General features: G+C 48.5%; 8 protein-coding genes across 8 annotated transcripts; 4 read left to right on the top strand and 4 right to left on the bottom strand.

The window, feature by feature from the left end:
• Window positions 1-299: 299 nt before the first annotated feature.
• RhiXN_06551 (plasma membrane iron permease) lies at window positions 300-1,886 on the bottom strand (the record flags this gene model as incomplete). The annotated part of the gene is made up of 10 exons (XM_043326367.1): window positions 300-385; window positions 445-601; window positions 652-758; window positions 815-920; window positions 980-1,087; window positions 1,138-1,228; window positions 1,281-1,373; window positions 1,422-1,513; window positions 1,587-1,739; window positions 1,866-1,886. 10 exons carry the CDS (start codon window positions 1,884-1,886, stop codon window positions 300-302), a joined length of 1,014 nt encoding a protein of 337 aa, XP_043181799.1.
• Window positions 1,887-2,311: 425 nt separating this feature from the next.
• Window positions 2,312-4,973, top strand: RhiXN_06552 (Multicopper oxidase; the record flags this gene model as incomplete). Its single annotated transcript, XM_043326368.1, has 17 exons — window positions 2,312-2,445; window positions 2,506-2,583; window positions 2,642-2,689; window positions 2,745-2,839; window positions 2,890-2,937; window positions 2,993-3,178; window positions 3,231-3,409; window positions 3,458-3,576; window positions 3,627-3,667; window positions 3,717-3,914; window positions 3,960-4,122; window positions 4,175-4,202; window positions 4,255-4,386; window positions 4,443-4,473; window positions 4,535-4,547; window positions 4,611-4,629; window positions 4,686-4,973. 17 exons carry the CDS (start codon window positions 2,312-2,314, stop codon window positions 4,971-4,973), a joined length of 1,800 nt encoding a protein of 599 aa, XP_043181800.1.
• A 615-nt stretch (window positions 4,974-5,588) lies between these two features.
• RhiXN_06553 (carbamoyl-phosphate synthase) lies at window positions 5,589-6,930 on the top strand (the record flags this gene model as incomplete). The annotated part of the gene is made up of 5 exons (XM_043326369.1): window positions 5,589-5,781; window positions 5,830-6,048; window positions 6,098-6,390; window positions 6,468-6,634; window positions 6,693-6,930. The coding sequence occupies 5 exons, from the start codon at window positions 5,589-5,591 to the stop codon at window positions 6,928-6,930; spliced, it is 1,110 nt and encodes a 369-aa protein (XP_043181801.1).
• Window positions 6,931-7,330: 400 nt separating this feature from the next.
• Window positions 7,331-9,483, bottom strand: RhiXN_06554 (TCP-1/cpn60 chaperonin family (T-complex protein 1); the record flags this gene model as incomplete). The annotated part of the gene is made up of 12 exons (XM_043326370.1): window positions 7,331-7,415; window positions 7,464-7,582; window positions 7,621-7,898; window positions 7,949-7,987; window positions 8,047-8,111; window positions 8,161-8,421; window positions 8,471-8,835; window positions 8,885-9,070; window positions 9,118-9,153; window positions 9,208-9,266; window positions 9,316-9,367; window positions 9,421-9,483. The coding sequence occupies 12 exons, from the start codon at window positions 9,481-9,483 to the stop codon at window positions 7,331-7,333; spliced, it is 1,608 nt and encodes a 535-aa protein (XP_043181802.1).
• A 188-nt stretch (window positions 9,484-9,671) lies between these two features.
• On the bottom strand, window positions 9,672-11,168 carry RhiXN_06555 (Peptidase family M48 protein; the record flags this gene model as incomplete). The annotated part of the gene is made up of 9 exons (XM_043326371.1): window positions 9,672-9,830; window positions 9,884-9,974; window positions 10,043-10,110; window positions 10,159-10,264; window positions 10,314-10,387; window positions 10,438-10,443; window positions 10,496-10,639; window positions 10,694-10,889; window positions 10,942-11,168. 9 exons carry the CDS (start codon window positions 11,166-11,168, stop codon window positions 9,672-9,674), a joined length of 1,071 nt encoding a protein of 356 aa, XP_043181803.1.
• A 2,446-nt stretch (window positions 11,169-13,614) lies between these two features.
• On the top strand, window positions 13,615-16,735 carry RhiXN_06556 (Fungal Zn(2)-Cys(6) binuclear cluster domain; the record flags this gene model as incomplete). Its single annotated transcript, XM_043326372.1, has 13 exons — window positions 13,615-13,893; window positions 13,941-14,038; window positions 14,089-14,395; window positions 14,444-14,610; window positions 14,664-14,745; window positions 14,797-14,843; window positions 14,892-15,124; window positions 15,176-15,331; window positions 15,386-15,431; window positions 15,488-15,627; window positions 15,679-15,798; window positions 15,852-16,474; window positions 16,628-16,735. The coding sequence occupies 13 exons, from the start codon at window positions 13,615-13,617 to the stop codon at window positions 16,733-16,735; spliced, it is 2,406 nt and encodes an 801-aa protein (XP_043181804.1).
• A 391-nt stretch (window positions 16,736-17,126) lies between these two features.
• On the bottom strand, window positions 17,127-19,977 carry RhiXN_06557 (ribosomal protein S7p/S5e; the record flags this gene model as incomplete). The annotated part of the gene is made up of 15 exons (XM_043326373.1): window positions 17,127-17,174; window positions 17,234-17,347; window positions 17,419-17,544; window positions 17,604-18,022; window positions 18,077-18,258; window positions 18,318-18,597; window positions 18,657-18,717; window positions 18,917-18,956; window positions 19,124-19,161; window positions 19,216-19,317; window positions 19,365-19,388; window positions 19,451-19,504; window positions 19,552-19,657; window positions 19,705-19,842; window positions 19,889-19,977. 15 exons carry the CDS (start codon window positions 19,975-19,977, stop codon window positions 17,127-17,129), a joined length of 1,821 nt encoding a protein of 606 aa, XP_043181805.1.
• Window positions 19,978-20,710: 733 nt separating this feature from the next.
• On the top strand, window positions 20,711-26,500 carry RhiXN_06558 (ABC transporter transmembrane region; the record flags this gene model as incomplete). The annotated part of the gene is made up of 34 exons (XM_043326374.1): window positions 20,711-20,735; window positions 20,803-21,129; window positions 21,188-21,256; window positions 21,313-21,447; window positions 21,500-21,617; window positions 21,667-21,783; window positions 21,837-21,848; window positions 21,899-21,962; window positions 22,016-22,132; window positions 22,202-22,273; window positions 22,334-22,398; window positions 22,451-22,473; window positions 22,531-22,583; window positions 22,639-22,668; window positions 22,720-23,032; window positions 23,083-23,171; window positions 23,203-23,278; window positions 23,334-23,483; window positions 23,535-23,625; window positions 23,676-24,111; window positions 24,168-24,286; window positions 24,335-24,515; window positions 24,568-24,640; window positions 24,700-24,727; window positions 24,785-24,992; window positions 25,044-25,175; window positions 25,229-25,287; window positions 25,340-25,551; window positions 25,604-25,673; window positions 25,721-25,752; window positions 25,808-25,992; window positions 26,045-26,189; window positions 26,244-26,336; window positions 26,391-26,500. The coding sequence occupies 34 exons, from the start codon at window positions 20,711-20,713 to the stop codon at window positions 26,498-26,500; spliced, it is 4,029 nt and encodes a 1,342-aa protein (XP_043181806.1).
• Between the last annotated feature and the right edge of the window lie 459 nt (window positions 26,501-26,959).

Genomic DNA, 26,959 nt, shown 5'->3' on the forward strand with positions numbered 1-26,959 from the left:
ATTAACGCGCGTTATAGGCGCCGTTTCTTGGGTAGTTCGCATGCCTTTATATCCCCTCTGAGTACGCGTTTCTTCAGATTTAGTCCAGCTATGTACTCAAGTACATTTCATTCAAGTGTGTTAATACCCATTTGAATGCCCTTATTTACTGATACCCCCAAAATGTGTACTTTTTCAAACTGCCTGGGTCGTAAGATAATCATGATTATACCCCATGCTTTCTCGTGAAGCGTTTGAAAATCTTGCTGCGACCCTTCCGAAAGCATGTTCAGTCTAAGGTATTGGATCTCTGAGCACAGTCAAGTATGTACCTCTTGATGTTTCATGACCACAAGGGTTACGATTGCCGAAATCCAGTAGAAGATGTACGAGAGCACAGTCCCAACTAAATTAGAGCGCCAATCAGAAGAGAGCATAATATGTTGGGTAGACTCGGGCGCTTACGACTGCCATTGTTGCTCCATCCAAAAATGGCACTGAAAATACTCCAGCCAAGAGCATCCGTTTTGCTTTCTGGATTACAGCAATTTAGGTGCCAAATGTTCCCCACGACGTCGTAGGATCCGGGTCCATTGCCAGCTTCGGCGACGTCGCCTCCAACCTATTCAGAGATTGTGAGCAATTGATTCTTAGAGGTATGCTTAAACCAACCTTGGTGTTAAATTTATATCTCTCGAACGCGCCAACTGACTTGGAAAATAGCCCAGCGCCTATCAAGAGTAGGAATGAGGTACTAGCAATGAGGAATATAGAAAGGCCTGTGGTAATCAAAGTTAAGACGCTTAAGCTAGGTATAAGTGCGTGTGATAGTTACTAGTACGAGAAGAGGTTGCATAAATCAAGTATCCAACGAGCAGTCCGCATATAAGCCCTATAATTGCTGCAAGAGGGATAGAAGTGGCCGATTGTCCGAGAGATACCTGTATAGTCAAGCCACTACCATAAATTAGGGTAGAGGATGGTCAACAAAACACTGTACCCCGCCGACGAATACAACCGCCTCCAAGCCTTCTCGAAGTACAGTGATAAATGGAAGAATAAAAAGAATCCATTTGCCATTTTTTCCAGAGGCGTTTCCCATTTTACCCTTGATCATGGTCTGAGCTCTGGTATGGTATTGTAAAAAGACTGACTCACTTCGAATGCGTCCGAAAGCTTTACCCTCCACTTTTCTCGAGCTCGATCCATACGAAGCATAGTCAAACCCATGACGAAAATGAGTATAGAGCTTGAAAGGGTATAAGAAGCTATGTAATATGAGTAGCTGAATAAGAACTCACGCGATAAGGCTGAAAATTCCTTCCCAGAGTTCTTCCGCGGATGAAAACAGATCTACCACCTTGGTGAACCATACTGCTATGAAAGCTGCGCCGCTATTCACAGAGCATGAGCAGTTGTATTGGTTGAAACGGAGTACGTACATAGCAAGTGCGATAACCAATCCTGCAGCTGCCCCTGTCAATACTTGCAATCTCATCTTACGGATGAGACGGCGCTTGTCGTGGGGTAATGGCTGCGCTCCTCTGCGTGGTCTTGTGGGGGCGTATCCGTGCCGCTTTCATCTGGGCCTTCCGCCTTGGACTCACGAGTTCGGGAACGTCCGAGCGATGGATCTGAGCCCCTCGATGAGCCTGTGAGGATAGCGAAGGGTGTCCAAGGGATGCGTTTAAAACGATCTGTTCAACGAGAGACAAAAGGACTGCGACAATGATGGACGCCTCGAGCGATTCACGGAAGAGCTGTAATTAAATGAATTGACTAGAGCAATCAAAATATGCTAGGAATACCTACTATAAAAATATGGGAACCTGAAGAGAACATAATTTTATGAGATTTACCTGCAAGCAAAACTCATATATACTCACGCTGAAAACATTCTTCGGCATGACTTGCTGGGGGGGTGAAGTTTTAGTGGGTGAATCTGGCTCTAAAAGGTCAGTAGTGCTGGGCGACTGAGTTTGGGGTATCCATTCTCGACCGAAGAGCTCCGCCGAACGGTTTCAGGCCAGGGGCAGAAAGTCGTGCAATCTTATCGGTCTACCAATAGGATCGCTCTATCAGATACTCGTAAAACGATTCACGCAACGATGATTATTTTTAGCTTGCCCCGGACATAAACACATGCTTGGATGTGAGACCTCGAAGACCCGGTGGACCAATTGGGAGTCAGCATGCTCTCGCCCGTGGTCAAAAGAACTCAGTAGATCAGGAACGTCCAATTTTGTCTGAGGGATCTATCGGCTTAAATCTTATCTGATGCCGGTATCAATTTCGAATTTGAGATCCAATCCCAAGACGTCCACATATGAAAATGGTCCAGTTCCTCAAGCTCGACGACCGCACCGTCGTACAGTCTTGTTCCTTCACCATGAGGCTCCTTGAGGCTGTATTACTAGCTTATTCTACCTCACTATCCTCTGTGCTAGCCGCCACTCACGAGATATGGTGCGCCTTCACCGATTGTATTTCCCCGATCTAGCCACAATTATCTGATACCGCCTGTAGGTGGGATATTACTTATCTTAATGCCAATCCAGATGGGTTACACGAAAGGAGGGTGATTGGAATCAACGGTACCTGGCCGTAAGCGCAAATAAAACTTTGATTGGCTTGGCTCGCTCACTCCTCGGCTACGTACTAGGCCCCCGCCGATCGAATTGAGCAGCAATGACACACTGTGGTCCACGCTGTAAGTACCCAAACCAAGAGTTGCTGTAGTCAACTAGAATGCATTGGCTCTCCAGCATAACTCTTTGGATGTCCCTACGTCTCTACACCACCACGGAATGTTCTTTCCAAACAGAACATATTTCGACGGAGCGGTCGGAGTTTCCCAATGGTGAGTTGGCCATATGATACAATCCATCATAATTAACGTAAGCTACTTAGCGGAATTCCTCCTGGAGAATCCTTTACCTATGAAGTTCCGGTCTTCGAGTCCGCACAGTGGGGCACCTATTGGATTCATGCACATGCATCGGCCAATATGTAGATGGTCTCCGTGGGCCTGTTGTGGTTCACCACAAAGACGCAGCCGGAGAATCTCTCGAGGCTCATAGGTCATCCTATGATGACGAAATGACCGTCGTCCTGGCTGATTGGTACCACGACGAACACTCGGTCAACAACGCCAAATTTCTCTCACGATGGAACCCTGGTGGAGCTGAGCCTGTCCCTGGTAAGGCGTAAAATCGTACCATTCTCGAATTTATATCTAACCCAGCTTGCAGAATCGTCTTTGATATACTTCACTGCCAATGGGACTAACATTCCAGGGTTTAACGAGAATACGACTCTGAATTTCGTACCAGGGAAGACGTATCGCTTGCGCGTGATCAACACCAGTGCACTGGCAATGTTTTATTTCTGGATCGATGGTCATGAAATGCGCATTATTGAAGTTGATGGGGTGAGTGATTCTAAACCACAAGATGATAGCGCCCTAATGTCTATGCAGACCGATGTTGTAGAGGCACCGACGCCGTTGTTGACCCTGACTGTCGCCCAACGCTACTCCGTTTTAGTAACAGCAAGAAACGACACGTCCCAAAATTTTTTCGTTCATGCGAATATGGAGTGCGTGTTTTGATACAAAGCTTGAACAAAACTGACATTATCTACCCCAGTGCCGAAATGTTTGACTTTATTCCAGATGGGCTCGAGTTAAGTGAGTAGCAGGTATTGTATGACCATACTTGTTTTAACTAGTAACCCAGACATAACTTCATCAATTACTTATTCTGCCGACGCCCCAATGGCTCCCGAACAAACTATGGACGATTACGATTCGATGCCATGGGATACGACGTTCAAGCCTTTAGAACCAATGACTCTTCCTAATCCTACCAAGGAGCTGGAACTTGGGGTCTTCTTCGATACTATGGATAACGGCATCAATCGTGGGATGTTTAACAGTATGTTGCCTCGCTGTGTCAAAGCCTCATCTAACAACACTCCAGATGTTACGTGGAACGTTCCAATTGTCCCTAGCACAATCTCTGCTTTGACTATGGGCGAAGATGCGTCAGTCGCAAATGTATATGGCCCAAACGCTGAAGTACTACAGTACGGCGAGATTGTCCAAATGACTGTCGTCAACTGGGATGACGGAAAGCACCCATTGTAAGGCACTTTAACTCTTGAGGCGCTTTAAAATCTCACACCAAATCCGTAGCCACTTGCATGGTCACAAGTTTGCGATTGTATGTGTTCTATTGTGGTCCTTGAGCTTTGACTAAACCGCGTGTCCAAAAGATGCATAGATCCGATGATGTCACTTCGGACGATCCGGCTGTCAACCCGCCGTTTGACAACAATCAGGTGAATCCAATTTGGCGCGACACAGTGCAAATTGAAGGAGGCGGATCGGTAACTATACGGTGGCAGGTGCGTTTGAAGAATGTCTGAACCATCTCATTTCTCACGCATATATTGTGTACTAGGCCGACAATCCCGGGGCGTGGCTTTTCCATTGTATGTGATATCTTTGTTTGGCATCATAGCACTGTTTTGACACTCGATTTCTATTTTTAAGGTCACATTGAGTGGTAGGTTCACCAACAACTGCTTTCCATGTATTGCATAACTAATATCCCCCCTATCATAACTAGGCATCTCGAAGCTGGTTTAGTAAGTTCCCTAAGCCTTTGCGTAATTTACTTCCACTAATTACTATACTTTTCTAGGCTTGGGTCTTCCTCGAGGCACCAAATGTCATGCAACAATGGACTAAACCTCCTCAGTATTATTTCGACCAGTGTAAAATGCTCGGAGTGCCTATTTCAGGCAATGCAGCAGGTCACAACTCGACCACGGACTTGAGTGGCCTCACAATCGGTCCATTCCCTCAGAAGTTGGGATGGAACGCGAAGGGTATTGGAGCGATGACCGGATGCGTTTTGAGCGCTTTGTTGGGTATTGCAACTGTAATCTGGTATTCAACCGGACCAGGAAAAGACGCTGGAGATGATTGAGATAGCTATATTTTTGTATTCATCCCTCTCTGAATTGCCAGAAAGACTGTATCATGTACTCCTACGAGGAAAAAGTTGGACATGTACGATAACACCTCTTGAAGCCCTTATTTATTCAATGCTTCTGAAGAATATTCAGGGTTGTGGCGATAGAGGCATGGCGTGTGTGGCCCGACCAGGGAAAAAATGGAATGAATAGAACATCTTGCTTGTACGGCGTGGTTCACTGGGATCCAGGTAACAAGGACATACCAAATCCCGTGCACACTGTCCCCAATCATTCTCCCGACACCCAAAATGATCGACAACCCAAATTAACACCTATCAAGATCTAATCTATTCGAAGTTCAAAGACAGAAGTTATCGTTGCGTCAGGTCACGTGCCAAAATTCTCGGCCGAGTCACGTCTCTTCAAAAAATCTGAATCCGACGCCCACCTACCAAACCTTCCCAGACCAACTGGGGGTTCTTGTACATGCCCTATCTCCTGAATACAAGGAACGAGTATGTAACTCCGCCATGAAGCTCTCGAGCCTCTCGTACTGACCTGAAATTTTCAGCTATCTCTCTGATCTCATCTTCTCTTTGCTTGGCTGTTAAACCCGTTTCCACACGATGTCTTTCCTCGCTCGTACTCGCGGAGTGATCACTCCACTCTACAATTTGAACCGCTCCTATGCAACTCATGCAAACGGCTATTTACCTGCCGTATTGCACCTCAAGACGGGACAGTCGTTCAAGGGACAATCATTTGGTGCACCTCGTAGCATCTTTGGCGAGACCGTTTTTTCTACATCGATCACTTCCTGTCAGTGATTCAATAATAGTTTGTCCCAAATTACTGATAGCTTAACAGATACTGAGTCCATGACCGACCCCTCCTACCGTGGCCAGATTCTCGTCTTTACCACCCCCCTTATTGGCAACTATGGTGTGCCTCACAATCAAACACCCATAGATTCTTACGACGTTGGTGTTATTCTCGAGTCAAAGGGCATCCAGTGTGCTGGCGTCATTGTCGCGGACGTTGCGGACCGCTTCTCTCACCATCAGGCCGTCGAATCCCTGGCCGATGGTGCAAGCGACACAATGTACCCGGCCTTACCGGGTTGACACTCGAGCAGTTACCCGTCTGTTGCGCGACCAGGGCACGACTCTTGGCCGCATTGCTATCGGATCTGATGCCGGTTTGCCGGCGCCCCAAGCAGCAGATTACTGGGATCCATCTAAAGAGAACCTCGTCGACCAAGTCTCGACTCGGGAACCCTATGTCCTGAATCCTTCCGGCGACATTAAGATCGCTGTTTTAGATTTGGTGCCAAGGCCAATATCGTTCGATCACTTGTTCGTCGGGGCGCATCAGTTACAGTGTTCCCTTGGAACTACGATTTCAACAAAGTTCGCAACGAGTATGATGGTCTGTTCTTGTCCAACGGTCCAGGAGACCCAATGCATTGCATGGAAGCCGCAATGAAATTACGCACCACCATTCAGGAGTGGGATCGCCCTATCTTTGGTATTTGTATGGGTCACCAAGTAATCGGCATTGCGGCCGGTCTGGAAGCTTACCGTATGACGTTCGGCAATCGTGGGCACAACCAACCCGTACTTGCGCTTGCCAATTCGGGTTCCATCAAGGCCGGACGCGTCTATGTAACCAGGTATGCATTCATTTCTTTTGTGGAAGCTCTTCAGCTTAGTCTTTTCCCGACACTACAGCCAAAACCACCAATACGCATTAACGCTTCAAGACCCCTTCCCTCAAGGATGGGAACCCTTCTTCATCAACTGTAACGATTCCTCGGTCGAAGGTATCAAGTCCACATCAGAGTCGGGTAAACAAGTGTGGGGAGTGCAGTTCCACCCGGAGAGCGCTGGCGGTCCTCTGGACACGATCGAGATGTTCACTGATTTTGTTAACACCTGTCGTGCCGGAAAGGAGTCTCGCACTACATAATGCTTCCTTTTTTTTTTCTTTCGTGCAAACCTGATATGTCTAATATAAATGCTACTGATATACTGGTATGAACTGTGCGAATTCGTGTTTGCGCTGGCATGTAACCGCCGAGATATGCAAGCTGACTATATGCGCCCAAGGCGATTCAGAATTAGGTATGTACCTCGATCATGTTCCTCAGTCTCTCAAAGGGGCATGTGCCAGTGTCTCAACTGTTACTTTAGCTTACTTGTATGTTGATCTGTGATTACATCGTGCAATATTTTTGCTATATGTTGGCTATAGTTAAATATCTGGACGCATTAGACCCAGGTTATTGATATTTTGCCACAGTCATTGACGGCACTACAAAGAACAGCCTGGTTCAAGATTGGTAATATATAATTACATTTGCTTCCGTCTACTGTTGCCCATCAGGCTTCAGACTGGAACGGCCGGCCCTCAGAATTTCATCCGTTGAAAGAAGGTTAACAGCAATTACAGAGCTAAAATATTCGTGAGATACGCTAGGTTAGTTGATGGGAGCTACTCACCATGAGTGCAGCATCTGTCGTTTGACACGATAGTTGTCCCAAACTCCCTCAACCGTTGGGTCGAACGGTTCCCCAGTCTTCAGGTCAAGTCCTACAGTATTTCCGGATGATTGCTCATCCTGTCATATATTTAGCATAGCTCACGGAGATAGCATACAACACACCTGAACAGCAACAATCGCGTCCTGAACGTCAAACCCGCCATTGGCCGCCAGGTTTTAGGAATGATCAACAAAGCATCCGCAAACGCTTGTACGCCCAGTTTGGCGCGGCCCTTGGCAGCCTTTTTAATAGGGCCCGATAGATGTGCCGCACATGCTACCTCAAATGCACCTGCGCCCGGCACGAGAGACTCGTCCTCAAGTGCGTTTTTGACGGCCCGTAGGCCATCTCGAAGTGCGTCTTGAGTCTGGGCAATGGTATGCGCGTTGGGGCCTAGGTGGTATGAGCCGGCGGTACGACGGACATGGAAACAAGCGTTTTACCTTTGATGAGTAGGGTGACACCCTTGGGTTCCTTGACCTCTTCGACAAACGTATATTTCTCCTCGCGAGAGTATGTTCGTAAACCAGTCCTGCATAACCCAGGACTTCGGGTGTGAGGTCATCAACCGAGTTTTGTGCGACACCACCGGCAATCAATTGTAACCTGACGAGAATGTTAGATGTCGTCACGGTAATTGAAAGTAGCAAATTACCGTTCCATGTTTCTTCGCTTGGCGCGACGTAACGCAAGAATGCCGTTCTTAACGAGAACGTCCAACGAGAGCGGGTCAATACCCTTTTGATTGATCACCACGAACCCTTTGGGTTTCTCATTGGCCCCGACGGCCTGGTCGCACACCAAGTTCTTGAGTTCGACGATCTTCTTGAGCTTGGCATCGACGAATCGTCGTTCAGACTCAACCAACTTCTCTCGTTGCTCTGCAGACGAGTAGAAGAACCCAGAGTTAACCTCACTACCCAATCAAGTTAATACCGACTCGATTTAGAACGCCATACACGCACGTCTTTTCATATTCCAAGCTGACGTTCAGAGTCAAAATAAAGGCATTTTCAACCCGCTTTGGCATGTCTGGATGTCTTCCGCCATGGTCCATGACCAGCCCTCGAACGAGCTGGGTATCTGAATCCGTCTTGTGTTGCATCTTCATAATTTCGACCATGTGGAGATCGATAGGCTCTCGAATCGCAGCCACACCTGTCGCGCCTTCGGGAGGAGGTGGTGGGCGAATACATAGCACAGCATCAACGACATCAGCAGCCAACTGTGCGGCAAGTTTGGGGTGGAGTTTAGTAGCAAGAGATGTATGTGCCACTGAAATCAATTGTGCGCGGTCGAGTTTGCTTGGCACCTTGTATGTTTCGAGGAACTATCGAAAGATTGGTGATTGTCAATTTTCACTGACACCAAAAACTCACTGCCAAGGCCTCTTTCTTCGCCAAGTCGAATCCTTCCGCGATCACTGTTGGATGGACACCTTCAGAAATATAGCGATCTGCTTGTTTTAGGAGTTCTCCGACCAGGAGGACAACCGAGGTTGTGCCATCTCCAACCTGATCGTCCTGGGCCACGGCAGTACGTGCAATCATTGCTGCTGTTGGGTTCTAATATGATGTTATTATGGCATCCAATAGCGTTGTGTTCGAATTACCTGAATCTGCATCTCAGAAAGCAGCACCTTTCCATCCTAATTATGCGTGACAGTAAGCTCTTTGATCCCTTTCTTGCTCATAGCTCTTACCTTGGTCATCTTGATGTTGCCCGCTCCGTCAACCAGCATCTTGATTGTTCCTCTTGGTCCTTCAACTTAGATTAGAAAAGCTCAATTACATCGTGTTTTAATACGTACCCAAATTGCCCTTCACGACATTTGCTAACCCCATCGCGCCGTTAGTATTTACCTATGCATAACTAGTCGTTAGCAAGTTAGTTTTGAAAAGAAATGGTATCGTACCTGGAGTGCGGCGGCACGCCTCACACTCTCCGCCTTCGGATTGATCAATTCTATACTCGACATTTTCGCGATTAGATTGGTTTGGGTAAAATGAGACTTGGGATGCGCGAGGCAGACGCGTCTCGGCGTTCAAGGGCAAACCCTGGAGAACGAATTTCTGACTACGTAAGCTAGGCGCTTGTGGTGATTAATTACAGTTACATTCACATCCACTATTACACAGTTCGAAATAACGTGATGCATTTATCCACTCATGCAGTAGCAGTCTCGCTCTCATGTTCTTTAGACATCATTGATAATTCATCTCTTTGTTCGTCTTTTCGAGTTTCAACTTGGGTTTCCTTCGGTCGCGACCTTAACGATGACTGGGCAAATAACTCCATTGCTTTGGGCATCAGCTTTTCTAAATCCTGAAGTGCGTGCTTTAGTAGAGCCTTCTTAGCCCATATAGTCGAATACTTACCTTGCGTCGCTGCAAAGATGAAGGATGTGTACGCAAAAACGGGAAAGTATCCGAGACCGAGACTGCTTGTCCAGCCGCGGCTGCATCTTCTCTGAGCAGGTGGAGCGTTATCGACCATAAGGTCTATCTATGCTTCTAGAACTTGAATAGGAGACTTACTCGACAGCCGCCATGACTTCCCAAAGGTCCAGTGCATAACGTGGATCATATCCAGCCCTTGCCATGAACTTGGAGAAGAGTTAAAATTAGGTATGATCCGAATATGACCAACAGACCTCCAGTCCTACTGCATCTGCCTCAGACTCAAGTTTGCGAGAATATGCCCGATCAGCAACATAATTGTTCATTAGATTCAAAATCGTTCCGATGCCATCGGTTAAGCTAGGAACCGTCACTTACCACGCCTCACGGCTAGACAAGTAATACTCACAACGGAAAAGATACAGTTAGCGCAAAGGAGATGCCCCTGAGAGTATCAAAGAAGATAGCTGCGATATTGAGGAACTATTCAGTGATTAGATAGCGAACTTCCGCCGCGTGCCCTTCATACTCACTCCCGCCTACGATATCAAACGCTTAGATGGGGAATGATGCAATCCATTTGGTACTCACATTCTCGACCGCATGCCTCTGTGTTACGTGTGCAATCTCATGGGACAATACACCCGATAGTAGGGTATCATCTTCCAAAAGATCGACCAGACCGGTGTACACGAAAATCTCTCGAGTTGGAAGGGCAAACGCATTAATCTTGGGCTGCCAGTGGACTATAATTAGAACCGGGGCAGAGGCGTGGGATATTTCGCTCACTAGGTCTACCACATAGAGTTTCCAAGATTGATCATCGATAACTTTCGTGGGGTTTGAGGTCTCGGGTCGGAAGGGCATGAACGTACTCTCGGCGGTTGCGCTAGGAGGATACAACAGTTGTGCCTGCATCTTGCCAAATGAAGCTGGAGTTACATGTACTCGTCGCCCAGTCGACCAGGGACCACCTGGAGTTTGCCTAAGAGACGATCCGATTAGCTTTATTGATAACTTCTAGAAAACTAACTTACAGCTGTGCCAACTGGGGCTCTTCACTTCTTGGGGGCCAGCCAGGACTTGACACGACATGATCCGCGTCAAACACACCATCCTCGATTACTGTAAACAACCTTTCCGCCACACGGCGTACCTGTTCCACGCGAGGGTCACCTTCTCGAAGGAGATGAGGGCCATCATCGAGCAAACATTCAGTGAATCGAGCCCGAGCCCATTCCATCTCTTCCCTTTTCGACATCATTAGAAGTCGCCATCTTTCCGTCCGTGGGGACTGATCTAATGCAAGGGCGATAATTATGCATACAGCGAATATCTAGGTATTTTTAGTACATATGTTCGGCACTGGCAATCAGTTGTTTGGCCGCCTTAGAATGTAATACGGAATTACCGGAATTTGAAGCAGAGCGAGACTCCAGCGCGGATACTTCTTCCATATTCTGGTCATCTGTAGCTTTTTGAGAGAGTTCACGGGTGCAATACCTGAACTTACCGATACCGCCAAATAAATGGTAAGAGAACCAGTGTGAACCGTGTGAGCTCTAGCAAGTATCCTTTGAGTGCAGGAAATGCAACAAAAAACACATCCCGACGGGGCTGGCTAGCGTGAAAAGCGCGAACGATAACGCTGTTATATTTCAATAGTAGTTGCTGCTGCGCATTACGAGGGTGCAACGGTCTAGCGTATCGTGAGGGGGTGATTAATGAAGGGTATAGGTCACTTCTCCCTGAGTATGTAAGTCTGGAGCTACTGGCTAAAGTAGAACCCAGACGCGTAGCACTGGGACTGAGGGTCAACCGAAATGAGGGAGCAGGTAGCCGGCTTGGAGGACGGCCAAAGGTGCCCACTGCTCGGCGTAGCATCACTGTCCCAAGTTAACCAACAACACGAGAAAAACAAAGTCTATTAAATTTACTCAGTCAATATCGACATGTGTCTGCAATGGGGTGGCGGCCAAGAAGGATATCCAAGGGTTGTATAGCTCGCGCGGCTGATGACATCAATTTCCAAAATACGGGCCACGTGATCTTAGCGCACCCAAGCTGACGCATACAACCGGAATCGGTCAATTATCGTTTATACAAGCGATAAGCTTAATTCGATTGATAGCACGGACCACACTTGGTACATTTTCCGTGTATGTACTAGCTCCACCGTGGGTTCATTCTCTCAGCACTATCGGTAAGGACGCCTACTGGAGGCGATCACGACTCGAGAATCTCGACCCTTCCCCACTTCCCATAGGTAACCTCGGTAGCCATGTGGCAAGTGATCTTCCCCGGGACTTGAACAAGAAGGTACCTCATACTATAACCGGGCTAGAGGCACAGAACTCGCATAGAGGGAACACAGCTCTTGGCGGACATCTGTCGGGATTGGGTCGGGATAACTCGTCGCGTGGCATCCATGTCATCGAGGTACACTTTCGATTCAGTCGAGGAGCTAAATGTCCAATCGGCCATATAGGTCTTACCATGCGTGTTGCGCTAGAATCAAGGTCATTCCAGTCGAACGGTCGCCCTGAATGGGATCTGCCATCCCGAACCTCCGATCTCAGGCAAGTTATCAGGATGGCTACAGGCGGGCTCTATTGAGGTATCAATTGCTAGGCAACCATATCCACCCAAGACCTAGCAAGTGAAGCCCCTCATATTATTGTGGAAGACAAGGACTAAGTCACTAACTTCAAGGACGGCACTAGAAGGCCTATGGAGCAGCCAGAGGAACTTTGTGCGGTGCGGGAACGTGCGGCGTGGATACAGCACAGTATTTTCTGATGAAAGCGGGGGTTTTAGGAATTAAGCCCGCGGCACCGATAGCTTAACGGGGATATACAAAGATAAATGCGCCGTACATACTAGAAAGTTCGCTAAGGGAAGTCTGCTGGAAGAGACGTTCTCGGGACAAGCCCATCACAGTCAATTTGGTGTGGGTTTCAATTGTTGTATTTCCTAAATGAACATCAGTGCCGGGACTGTGCCCAGAGAGGAGCAGGGAGTCCGAGTGGGGCAGGGGTCGGCTCACCGACGAGGTGCCGCGTACCACAAGGACTAGCCCCCGTTTCGTACTAGAAAGTGAAACCCCGCGTTTAAAACTCTCGCGGCAAAGTTGACGCACGCACTTCTACCGCGACATGCAACCAAGCCAGGTATCGGCGGTTTTTCAACCGCGTAAATTTCCGGTAGGAAAGGTATACGATCGGGTGATTTCCGCGGCTAGACACCCCAGTAGTATTATTCCATGGATCCACGAATTCCATTGAACAGCATATTCCTAAGTGACAGTTGGACTTAAATTGCGAAGACAGACAAACACCGGGATTTTAAGCTTGCGAACGGGTGATCATGAGCTCGTGTCAGCAGCCCAGATATGGGAATTTTGGTAAGCAGGATGGATTACCGAAGACATGAAGAAGCTTCTTGTCAGGCCCACGTGAGATGGCCATGAATTGGGAACTTAAAGGGCTCACGATTCAAATGCTCCCCGGGTCCCCGCACACCTCACGATCATATATCAACCCCGGTGCCCCACTACCTCAGGAGACTAGGCAACCCACCACGGCCGGGTCAACAACGAGTTTATATCACTGGGCTACACTTGAGTCTTAGGAGCTGAAATTGCGCTACATCGAGTGGCCTCGGAATTTGATCAGTTTGAACTCACGTGGACCTCAGAGTTATTGAACCCGATGTCTCTCTCTCCATCGTCTACAACCACCTCTGAACCGTCGCACGCCAAACGCAAGCGTGCGATGAGCTATACATCGAACAATGGCAGCGACTCCCACCAGTATGGGGGCTTACCTATGCACCAGGGCCACCCCTCGACGAACGGACACTATCCTCCACAGCCGCAACAGGTCCCTGGAACGGCCACGCCCCAGGCACACATGCCGACAAGCATCCCGAAGCGGGGGGCAAGGGCATGTACGGCGTGCAGAAAGGGCAAGAATCGATGCGAAGGCGAGGTTAGTCCAGGACTTGGATCAAGGTGCGATTGCTGACCGCATAATAGTCACCTTGTCGGCGATGCCAAATGAGCGGCACCCCGTGTGTATTCGAAAAGCCCGAGAAGAAAAATCAAGTCAATGGGAATGCCAATGGAGCCGCAGAGTAAGTGCTATCAGGTCGCTCCAGTGGCAGTGTTACTAATGCGGATTTAGACGGGTCTCTCGACTCGAGGGTCAGTACTTGATGATGCAGTCGCAGATGATCGGGATGCAGTCGTCACTCGATCGTATTCTGTCGGCTATACAGAGCCAAAATGCTGCACAGGTGTATCCCCACAGTGCCATCCCACCTACTCCGCAGTCTGCCTCAACACACCCGTCTATGTCCGAATCACCACGTGAAGGTGTTGCATTTACCCCCCAACCAGTGGTTCCGTCCTCAAGTCGTGATGGTTACTATGATGATGACCGATCGCCTCCTCGCAAAAAGTGGCCTGCACTGCCAGGATTCGCGCCACCAGTAAGTGACATTCATGGTGACATACACCACATGCTTATTTTTCTACAGCCGCACAAATTTGCAACTTATGGCATAGTGCCCTCAACGGCACCTTCCTCAGAGGACGAGTCGGAAGATACCTTACCAAGATCCGCACTCAATGCGCCAATCGAAGCATTGCAAGGGCTTGCTAATGCTGCCGTTGAAGCTGCTACGGGCCCAGGTTTATCTCCACGGTAAATTGGCATTAGCTCGGCTTAAATGAAACACTGATGGAGAGGCTCGGCAGCCGTGACGCCTACAATCGGGTAAAGAAGCGCAAACGTGTGGAACCCATCCCCCGAAATGCATTTCCCAACGTTCTCGAGAAGGTTTGCACTCTTGTATCTTTCTGAACAAGCCGATCCTCACTTGTTCATCAGGGCCTTGTTCGAGAAGATGAAGCCAGGGAGTTGTATAATATGTGGGGGTGATAATCGGCGATTACCTTCGGCATACTAACCGAGCTCCAATCCAGATTCTTCTCGGGATGCCACCTTTTCATTCCGTTGTTTGACCCAGCCTATGATACTTTTGAAAGTCTTCGAGATAGGACCCCGTTTTGTTTTGATGCAATTCTTGCTGTGGCTGCGAAAATCCGCGTGGGCAATGGTCAGCCGGGAGCAACATTTCACAGATGCCTCGAGGAAGCACAGGGTATTGCTCGGTCAACACTGTTTGGACCAGTCGTGCGGAAGGAGGCCGTACAAGGTAAGTTTATCGGAATTGGTTATCGTAATCGATGAACTTAAATGTGTATAGCTATGTTGTTGTTATCCGCATGGAGCACGAACGGTTGGTTACCAAGTGGTCATGCAATGCGCATGGCGCTAGATTTGGGTCTTCACAGAGCATTGGAGAAACTGGCTGATGGTCCGTCAGAAGGGAAGCGCAGCGAAGCCGAAGAGCGCGACTTGGGTGGGTACACTCCCACCACTGACACTTCCCATGGCTGATAATAATGTCACCTAGTTGTCTCTGCTCGCATTTGGCTATGCTTGTACTGGTTCGATCATCAGTAAGCACTTTTAGAAGCCGGAATTTACACTATGTACTCACAATGATGATTGGTAGAATGAGTCTCGGGACTGGTCACCCAATTATCCTTCGTGATGAAAGTTCTATCCGGCACTGCCGCTTACTACTCTCGCATCCAATGGCATCGCCTACGGATGTACGACTTGTTTCTCAGATTGAATTGATTATCCAGAAGAGTAAGCCACCTAGGCATATACTAGCTCCTATATGCTGATTTCAACTTGCAGCGCAAATATACGAAACCCTCTCTCCCCTCAACGGCCAAGTCAATCACAGTACATTGGCTTTTATTAGGCGTGCGAATATTGCCCTTGACAAATGGTGGGCTGATTGTGACGAACTGCATCGTAAGCATAAACTTCATACAGAACGCTTAACCGATATTAAACCTAGCAACTAGGTCCGACAATGGATGAAGATTCCCTGCTGCGTAAAATACTATCTGGCGAGTTGTATTACGCGAAACTATGGCTCGTTTGTGTGGCCCTGCGCGGGGTATCGTGGGACAAGATGCCCTTTGAACAACGCGAGCTCGCGTTCCAAGCGAAGGAAGCCGCTAGTAATTGCCTGGCAACATTTCTCAATTCGCCTGCTTACCGTGCCGCATTACGCTACGCTGTACACGATAGCCTGGTCACTGCGGCGTTCTCTGGACTCTTCCTCCTCAAAGTGGCGAATTTGTTCCCAGGAGAAGTGGACTTGGCTGGAATTGTCGTGCAGGTCGACCAACTTGCAAACTTACTGAGCGAGGTTGCTGCCGAGAGATATGCCCTCACTTTGAGAGTCATGCTCACCAACCTTAGGCGCAAGATCGGCTTGACTACCCCAGCACTCCAGCCCGGTGACGGAATCGACGTCTCAGCGGTTACTTCCGCTACCCCAGGTGTAACTGGGTTCGATCCTACTGCACCCACGTCTGCGACAGGGTTGACCGGAATGGGGATACTGGACGATATGGCCTTCTCTTGGCCGGCGGACAGCATGTTTAGCCCATCTAATATCCCCCTGTGGCTGCAAGAGGCGGTAAGTGCACGTTCTTTACACGCTTGTTCCTGTCTAGGCAAAGGTTCCCCGCACCCCCGTCCCCACGTACGGACCGAAGATACACCCAGCCCCCCACATTCCTCTGCACTTGGACTATTTGCTGATTACCGGACTTGCGCGTGTGCGTTACAGAGTCTCACCGATTTGGGTTTACCCATCAATGGATCCGATGGCGTATTCTTGCCCTTCGGCCCGGGGTGGACCGGGCTTGGAGAGATGGGGATGCCCGAGGCTTGGTAGTCCCGGCACACTCTGCGATCACTCCATGAATCGGTTGGAGCCGGGGTGGGTACATTGCTTGGGTAGCAGTCAGTTGACTTGTGGCTCGTGCATCTTTTTGTGTTCTTTCATTTCGGCGAGGCACCAACTTTCCACCCCCTTATTTGATCATGATTGATTCTCTGTACATGTTAGTCAATATTTTTTTCCCCTGCTTTTCCTGCCTCTGGCCCTTTGTATTTTGTATTCTACTTGATTAGGTAGTGCTCCTGTCTTGCTCATCCTGTTTTTTGTCTCTTTTTGGATACAAGCCTGAAGTTGGCTTGAAAAAAATGTTTATAGTTGACGTATATATGGAGAATAATTACCAGGAAGATTGCTTGTAATGACACAATAAGAAGCAAATTCTATCTCATTCCTCATCTTCCTCGTCACTCTCGTCCTGTTGCGATTGCAAGAACTAAATTTAGCCGAGCGGCATTAGCGATAAATCCCATCCGAGGGCGCATTTATCCATACCTTGACCAGCGGCTCGCTCGCTTTGAGGAAGTGCTGTTTACCCTGTGGTTTGGCACCCTTCTGGAACCAATAGATTATCGCCTGGTCGGATACGCAATCTTTATTGTACAAAACCTGGAAAAACCGTGCCGTTGGTGCACCATCCCAAGTAGATCGCCGACTCGGCAGAAGAGGCCCCCACGCACCTTGAGAATTTGGGGGAATGCCTTGATGATTCGCGTGTCATCATAGCAGTAGACCTGCACCACATTGATCAGCGCAACCTGGGATTTTCCAGTATTGCAGAAGGGCTCGATGATAGGAGCATATTTCTAGAGGAATAACGCTCAATCAAAAAGCTAAATTACTTCCCATGCCCATGTGTACGCACCGTCACTTCACGAAGCGCGAGCCCCTCGATTTGGTCCGCACGCGCAGACCAATCGACAGAGGCCATCAGCCCTTGCCAGATGACTTGGACAAGTTCCGTTTCGGGCAGAGCTGCCTGGTGTTCCTTAATTGCCGTGATGATCGCCTCAGGCGGCTCTTCGTTTTCGCACATTTCCTTGAGCTGGGCAATGAGCTGTGTCTTTAGCGCCGATGTTTGTTTTTTGGTGTACCAGTCGGAGATTTGCGGGAGGTTTGCTTCTTTGAAGTGAGTCAAAAGCGCGTCGGCCGTGCGTTTAGATACTGGGAAAAAGAGCAAAAGATCCTTGATCCCGCCTTTCTTGAGCAAGCTAGACAAGTGATCCATCGTCTGCTCGGCCAAGATAACTCGGAAGACGGACGTGACGATGGACAGGGCGGCACCTGCGAAGCCTAGTTGGAACTGCGGCTAGACAAATAGGCGGAGGAGCGACGTACCATCCTTGACGATGCTGTCCTTGGTAAGTGTTTGAAGACAACTCGCAGACGCAAGACCTTGGGAGATCATGAGACCCGTTGCGATCGCGACTTTGTCTTTTTGCTCGGGAGGCCAGCGATGCATGTATTGCATCAAAGTTGGGAGAGACGACTCCTCGAGTGGCCGTTGGAGGTACTTGTACCTAGCGAAGAATGACCGTTTATGCGCGCATACGACGCGTATCTGTAAGCTCAGACTTACCTACGAATAAGCTTATTGAAAACTTCGACGTATTTCTTGACTTCATCTATCTGAACAGGCTCCGGAACGTTGGCGACCGAGAACGGTGACTTGGGTGCGCCATCATCGAGAAAGTTTCCGCCGGGCTGGAGGAGCCCACCGACGATGAGGATTTCAAACAACGCGTCTGCATACTTGAGATATTCGAGTGTTCCACCAGCTGCTACGAGTTCCTTTGTATAGCCTTCAAAGTCCCCGGATTGGACAGGTTCGAGATATTTGTATACTTGGTCGCGAAAGACTGGCAGCGGGGCACGGGGTTAGCGCGAGCAAAACAAGGGTGATTGTATGCACACTCACCGCTCGGTTCGTGTTTAGCTTGCGCCTTGACGGCGCCTTTTCTCGCTTTGATTCGGACGCCCTAGGAGTGGATCGAGTGGGTACAATGGGTGATGGGCTCAGCCACAAAACTCACTTGAAGAGACGGTTTTGCGGTTTGTTGAGAAGACATGCAACACCCGGGATTTTCTTTGCTTGGATCTTACTCGATAAGATTTCAAGTTGCAGTCGTCGTTGTTCAGTCGCCAACCTCAAAATCAGTCTCATCTTTCGTCACGCACTGCCCGTTTCGGCGCTTGCTCTGGCTGATCGATCCAGTCCCTGAGACAAGCACGCTCAAACAATCACAGATACGAGTGCATAATAGTCTTGTAGTCGACAGTGATAAAACAAATGCATAGTGCAGCCTGACATATAAAGCGGCATACATTTTACAAGCATGCGATGTACAAAAAGGCCACGCCCAACCCCAGAAAACAAGCCTTTACCGGTTAGACTTGGCAACACGCTCGAGCTCGTCCTTTTTCTGTATCGAGAAATAATTGAGTATAATTACGGTAAATATTGAGCCAGTACTGACCTTGATGGCATACGAGTTGGAAGAGCCCTTTGCTGCGTTGATGAGTTCATCAGCAAGGCACTCGGCAACAGACTTGACGTTACGGAACGCGCTCTCGCGAGTCTGAAATATTTTGAGTTGATATTCTCAAATAAGCTACTGCCACTCACGCCGATCGTCAAGAGGGCAACAGCCTGGTTGACTCGTCGGAGAGGAGACACATCGACGGCTTGACGACGGACAGTTCCCTGCGAACCGATACGAGTCGAGTCTTCCCTGGGGCCGGTGTTGACATAGCATCAACAAGGACCTGTCACATAGTTTAGATAATTTTCATTTACGCGCATAAATGCGGACCTGGATGGGGTTCTGGTCGGTAAGGAGGTGAATGATCTCAAAGGCATGTGCGACGATGCGGACTGCCATCAACTTCTTTCCGTTGTTGCGGCCCTTCATCATCAAGCTGGGAATGTGATTAGATTAATATCTTAGAATAAACTATTTTCTTACCTGTCGACGAGACGCTCAACAATCGGCATCTGGGCCTTCTTGAACTGCTTCTTGGCGTAACGGCCAGCAGTGTGGGGGAGGTAGACAGCGTGACGGATTTGGATGTAGTCGGTCAAGGAGATATCCTTGCACTCAACTCTAGATATCAATGAGCCTCAGTGTATACATGTGTGATCATACTCACTCATGGGCCTCCCATCGCCCAAAGAGCTTGACATTGCCCTCAGCACCAACTTTGCTGACATCAGTGGGAAGAGTCTTGACGGCGGCCATCTTTTGTGTGGCGTTTCAAACGTCGGCGTCGAGGTCTTTAAGCCTGTTAGCTACTAATTATTCCTAACACTTGGGGCAACATACCTTGAGGATTGATCGTATCGGAAGCTCACCGGGATAGATTTGATTCCGGTATGCGGCTTGGTGGTACTACCAAGCTCCTATCTGCACAGCCCTAATCTGATTAGATTGTGAGCTGTGCTACAAGCCTTTTATCTCGGAATGGCTATCTTGTCCCTCGTATTATCCCCAGTTCGCGTAGTGCAATCGTGGTCTATGTTTGGATCATGTTGACTCGACGTACGCGCGCTAGACTGCGCGAATCCATATGACTTGTTGCTTTGCATTGATTTCAGTTACTCGATTCTACAAGTTCGTTTTCGTTTGCCGCGACTTATAAATCTAAATCGCTCCCATTGGCTACATCATCCGCTACGCGCGGGGCCCGTAGCATGACGTGGACCAGACCATCCGGCAAAGAATCTCATCTTATGGCTCGGGATCTTTTGTTTGTACCATTACCTACCGATCCAATTATAAATAGCAACAACCTAGGTTTATCCCTCTCTTCGTGCTCCCCTTGCCTCTCTAATGGGGAAAAATCCATTGCAAAAGCTCTGGCGCCCGGAGCCTGCCCCGCCCAAGTTTGGAGATGGAAAGACGGTGCCTGATGTTGGCGCAAACGTATTCTCGCAGTTTACATTTTGGTGGCTTGCTCCTTACTTCGTGTAGGATGGTCGCGGCCCTCGAGTCTGAAGGTACGTCACTCTTGTCACTTTCATTTGCAGTCATTCCAAGTCGTCCTCATTTCTTTTTGCTTGTCAGACCTTTGGGAATTCGATGTCAAGAGACAGGCGTCGGTTTGCGGAGATCGTGTTGAGCGACTGTTCTACGAACGATGTCCGCCCCGAAAGCGGCCCCCTCACATGCGTTCATCTACTTATGGTATCGTGCCCGATGGTAAACACGAGGACCTTGAGAAAGCCGAGACGTCAAGTGGGGAAGTAGCAACGATAGATGGAAAACGTCCGGATGACAAGAGTCCGAATAGTGCTACGAGTAATCAAGGGCCAGGGATGGAAGAGCCGTGGATCCCGCTGCGTGATCACCCAAACAAATGGGATCAGAGCCTAGTGCGCGCACTCAATCGAGGTGTGCTCATTTGAACTATTCACTCTGTTGGGTATCTTATTCTTCAATTATCGTTTAGCCTTCTTTTGGCGGTTTTGGACGGCAGGGTTATTCAAAGGTGTTGCGGACGTATTGAATGCTACGACCCGTAAGTCGTAGTTCCACCCCTTGGTTACCCTTGACCTCACATCAGATTTCGGGCAGCCATTGTCACACGTCTCCTCTTGACATATCTTGGTGAAGCTTATTACTATTCGCGCGGCGTTCCCGGTGCACCTCAGCCGAGGGCTGCAAGTTATGGATTTGGTTTGGCTATCGCCGTTGCTGTTATGCAAGAAGGTAGGTTCATTCCTATCCAGTGTTTTGAACCATGGCTAACGATCGAACGCAGTTAGCTCGTTGTGCACGAATCAGTATTTCTTTAGGGCTATGACAACCGGTTTCTTGATTCGAACGAGTGTAATTTCTACGATCTTTCGCAAAAGTTTACGACTTTCTGGTCGATCCCGGTGAGTTCGGGCCAGGCAGTGGTACATTCATTTCGCTAATGCACTGTAGGACGAAACATTCTACCGGCCAGATTACGACTATGATTAGTGCCGACTGTACTAGGCTCGACATGGCTGCTGGTTTTTTCCATATCGTTTGGACGGGTCCGATTGAGATTATTATTGGGTTAGTTGCTTCGTTTCTTGTTATTGGAGTGTGCTAACAAAATAAATGCATAGAATCGCATTGCTGTAGGGATGATTATGCGCAGTGTTTTGTTCGAAAACTTATGTTTGCTCAGCATTCACAACCTAGGATATTCTGCCTTGGTCGGTCTAGGTGTACTCATCTTTGGAATTCCAGTAGTATGTCCCCTCTGCCAATTCTCTGGTGTACACACCCTGACTTTGAGTCTCAGCAAGCAGTGATGGTCCACCGGATGATACAAGCCCGTCGCTCAACTGTCCAACTAACCGACAAACGAGTTCGGCTCCTTCAGGAAATTCTCCAAGGCATCCGCGTCCTGGTTCTCTTTGTAAGCAGCCGCGCGGGCGCGCGACTAGCGCGGTTTCTTTATTTGCAACTCATAAATCCAAATTTGCAGGGCTGGCAGGGACACTACGGCGAGAAGGTCTTAGGATTTCGAAAACGGGAGTTGACTCGTATCCGTAAGATTGTGAGTGTGCTCGCAGCCCTCAGTATGTGGCGGAGATTAAAGAATTGAGATTGTACCTAGGCCTTGTACCGTGCTACGATTATTTCGACGATCACGTTCATCCCGATCTTGGCAGCAACTTTATCGTAAGTATTAATTACGCCAATACGAAACCGGTTACTTACGAGCTCGAGTTAGGTTTATTACGTATGCGCTTACTGGTTAGTTAGATAGCTTCGGCGTCCGGGTTGCCGATTATGTTTACGCTTTGGTAACAGGTCATGACCTTAATGCGGCAGTTATCTTCTCCAGTTTGCAGCTCTTCAACATTGTGAGTAGTATAAATCCGATGTCGCCCGTGTGGAACGCTTATACCTGAAACGCAGATTCGTATGCCACTCGTATTCGTGCCATTGGTAAGTGAATAAATCACATATATGCGCCTCATTAGCTGATCTCAAGAGTAGGTTGCTAGCAGCTGTGGTGATGCTTATGTTGCTCTGGGACGTATCAGCAAATTCTTGACTAGTGAGGAGCTACAAGACGAATTCGAGGTACAACCTGAAAACAAATATGCTGTTGACATTCGGGGCACATTCACTTGGGAACGTGGCGGCGCTCCCCAGATCTGCCCCCAAGAAAGGCAAAAAGGCAACCGCAGCGGCGAAGGCAGCGGCCGCAGAGGCCCCAAAGCCGACCAAGGAGGAATTAGAAAGAAGAAAGCAGACGATAAGGAGAAGAAAGCCAAGAAAAGGATAAGAAGAAGAGGGAGAAGGAACGGTTAGCGAAAAAGAGAAAAGGTATAGATCCTAATGATTCGTCGGACGAAGAGGAGCACGGGCCTGAACCCTTCCGCTGGTGGACGTTGACCTTCAAATACCCCGTGGAGCCTTTGTTGGAATTGTGGGAAAGATCGGCAGTACGTATTTATCTAATAACTCGAGAATTAGGGTACTGAGACCCGAAATGTAGGCGGAAAATCATCCCTACTTCAAGCTATGACAGGGGAAATGCGTCGCGTGGCCGGTAAAGTGGTTCTGGGTGGACAACCGCGTATGCACCGCAACAAGCATGGATTCAGAACATGACTCTACGTCAAAACGTTACGTTTGGGAGGTCCGATGTGCAAACCAGTTCAGTCAAGTCGTATATGCCTGCGCACTCAGACCGACATTGAAATGCTTCACGACGGAGAGCGACCGAATTGGAGAGCGGGGTGTGAATTTGTCAGGTGAGTGGTTACAAGTTGGATACATGCGTATCACTAAGTCTCCTCCTATAGGTGGCCAAAAAGCTCGCATCAATCTTGCCAGGGTCGCCTACTTTGGTCCGGACATTGCGTTTTTGGACGATCCTTTGAGTGCAGTCGATAGGTGAGTATCCTGCCAATCGGTGTATTCCCCAAGTTGATGTCTGTCTGCAGTCATGTCTCCAAGCACATTCTCGAAAATTGTCTCCTTTCTGGCCCACTTGCTGACAAAACTCGGATATTAGTCACCCATCAGCTGCATGTGCTCCCCTATGTTGACGAGGTCATCTTTATGGATAATGGTCGTATTGTTGAGAGGGGAAGATATTCGGACTTGGTCGCTGCCGGCGGACAGTTCAGCCAACTCGTTGCCGAATACGGTGTGGCAGAACAAGCAGAAAGCAAAAAAGAAGGCGAAGACACGACCGCTACCGCTAAGGACGATAGGGCGAACGAAAAAGATACTCCCGCGACCAAGCTGATGCAGGGCGACGAACGGAATACCGGTGCTGTCGGCTGGGATGCCTATACTAGTTATATTCGCGCGGCTGGGGGGCTTTCTTGGATGCCTTTCCTAGCACTACTTTTGAGTTTGGCGCAAACTGCTAATGTCCGTGGTTTCATTCATTGCTTTCCCCCCGTCCGGTGACTGATGCCTTTGTTCAGGTTTTGAGCACACTTTTCCTCGGTTTCTGGACTTCCAACCATTGGGGTTTACCGCAAGGTGCATATATGGGTATCTATGCGGGGTTGGGATTTGCTACAGCAATCTTCTCATTTATGGGGTAGGTAATTCACTCGATAACTGCTCCTGTTACCTGATATTACCCTAGTTCATTCGCATTTGCATGGGCTGGATTCACAGCGTCGTTGAATCTATTCACAGGCGCGTTGGGTGGGGTACTGGGCTCTCCTATGAAGTTCTTTGATACCACTCCAATCGGTGCTATCATAGCGAGACTGAGCAAGGATATTGACACCCTCGATGCCAACTTGCCTCAAGCATGGTTTCAGGTATGTTCCGGACGACATAAAACATCTCAGACGATGATTAATTTCGTTGTAGTTGTTGTCCAATGCATTTAGCATTCTGGGCACTGTTGCACTTGTTTTCTATACATACGCATGGCTCGGAATAAGTCAGTACATCTGGCAAAGAATTACATCATCCTTGACTAACACGAATTATGCGGATTAGTGTTCCCCCCCTTGTTCCTCCTCTACTGGTGAGCGACGCCGCTGGCGCATACCGTCAACGTCACTTACATGCAAGTGCTGTACAGGTACTTCTCAATGTTTTATCGAAGGACAAGCATCGAAGTCAAACGGCTTGACTCCATTTTACGTTCTCTTTTGTATGCGGCCTTCTCCGAGGCGTTAACTGGGCTAAGCACAATTCGTGCCTATCGAGAGCAACCTCGCTTTGTTAAGGTGTCCGAGAGGCAGATCGATGTAGAGAACAAAGCGTATTTCATGACCATAGCATGTCAGGTACGTCGTAGCGATTAAGTGATTGATTGCTACTAACTGACCGCTATGTAGCGCTATCTGGGTGTTCGACTAGATTTCTTGGGTAACTTGCTCATTTTAGGCATCGGCCTTATCGCCGTTGGATTTAGGACGAGTGCAGATCCATCCAAACTTGGAGTTGTATTGACCTACGCGTTGACCATAGTAAGTTCACCCTCATGGTGGTTGCCGTTAAGATATTGAAGTAAACCTTCCAGACGCAAACATTCTCTCAAATGGTTACTCAGCTTGCCCAGGTGGAGCAGGATATGAACACGTGTGTTGAAGTTTGACATTATCTGGGACTACGTCAATTGACCTCATGTCAGGGTCGAACGCATTGTCCACTATCGCAATCTCGAGCAAGAACCCCCTGCGAAATTGCCTGATGATCCTCCACAAGAATGGCCACAGCAAGGAGGCATCGACTTCCGGAACGTGGCTCTTCGGTACCGGGATGGGTTGCCCCTGGTACTGGATGGCTTGACATTTGATGTTAAACCTGGAGAACGAGTTGGTATTGTGGGGAGAACAGGAGCAGGTGAGTTCATCTAAGAATGCATTGCAGCGAGTGATCTGACTCTACGTATTAGGCAAATCATCATTGCTGACCGCATTGTTCCGTGTTGCTCCACTGTCCGGTGGCACTATTGAGATCGATGTGTAAACATCGAGAAGGTTGGCATTGAAACATTAAGACATCGACTCAGCATCATTCCTCAAGATGCCGTCTTATTTGAAGGTTTGTATTACTTTCAAACCACAAATAAAGTGTTGATTTTACCCCATAATTACAGGGACCCTTCGCGAAAACATTGACCCTCTGAAGACCAGAACCGACGAGCACTTGTATTCGGCCCTCCGACGAGTCAAACTACTTGGGCCTGGCTCGGGGCCACCACCCAAGGACTCAAAATTACATCTGGACAATGAAGTTCGGGACGATTCGTTCAGCGCAGGCGAGCGACAGTTGTTGGCACTTGTGAGTTACGTACTTGTAACGATAAATTAAACCCTGCTAAAATGTCTCAAAGTGTCGGGCATTGATCAAGGATCAATGTAAAATACTGATCCTGGATGAGGCGACATCCAGTGTAGACGTGGACACCGACTCTATGGTCCAACAGATGATTCAACGCGACTTCCACGGAAAGACACTTCTTTGTATCGCCCATCGCCGTACGTTCAAACATGTTGATTTGCCTTTGACATAATAACTGACTACATTCGTAGTCAATACCATCGCATTTTACGACAGAGTCTTGGTTATGGATAAAGGTCGTTTGAAAGAGTACGATACCCCGCTGAACCTCTTTGACAACCCAGGTATGGAATTATCCTTGGCTATATAGGATACTCTAGCTTACTCTGGTACGATAGATTCCCAATTCCGGGCAATGTGCGATAAAGCAGGGCTCTCGCGTGCCGATATTGTGAAGATCCGTGCGAATGCCGAGGCGCAGCTTCAAACCGCGGCACTGTCCGCCTAAACGCTTTTGTGCTATTGTTTTCCCTAGCTTTTGACACATATTATAGAATACTAATTATCACGAATAATATACGTGTTTTCTATTCAACCAGGGCGTTATGCACCTCCGGTGGCCGGGTACAGTTAGACAAATAAACCTGGGATGCTCGTGCCCGTATTCAAGTGGTCCGCAGCATGCATACCTGTCCGCTTGGCCCAACAGTATGCACCGAGCTCTCGAGAGATGATGATCAGAGCGGAGGGTAGGTCCGAGAAGGGCTGAAACTGGGTTCTCTACTGGTGAAGTTGACTTTGGGGGCACAACCCACGCCGGTACCTCAACTTCGTTCTTTTTCTCTGGTTCGGAACTCGAGATCATATATCTCGGCGCTAACGAACAGAGCTCGTTGAACACGTAAAATCTGTTTATACTCCATTAGTCAAATCGAGTGCGATTGCGGTCAAATCGGTCAAAAATATG

This window comes from Rhizoctonia solani, chromosome 7, assembly GCF_016906535.1.
Source record: "Rhizoctonia solani chromosome 7, complete sequence".
NCBI classification, from domain to species: domain Eukaryota; kingdom Fungi; phylum Basidiomycota; class Agaricomycetes; order Cantharellales; family Ceratobasidiaceae; genus Rhizoctonia; species Rhizoctonia solani.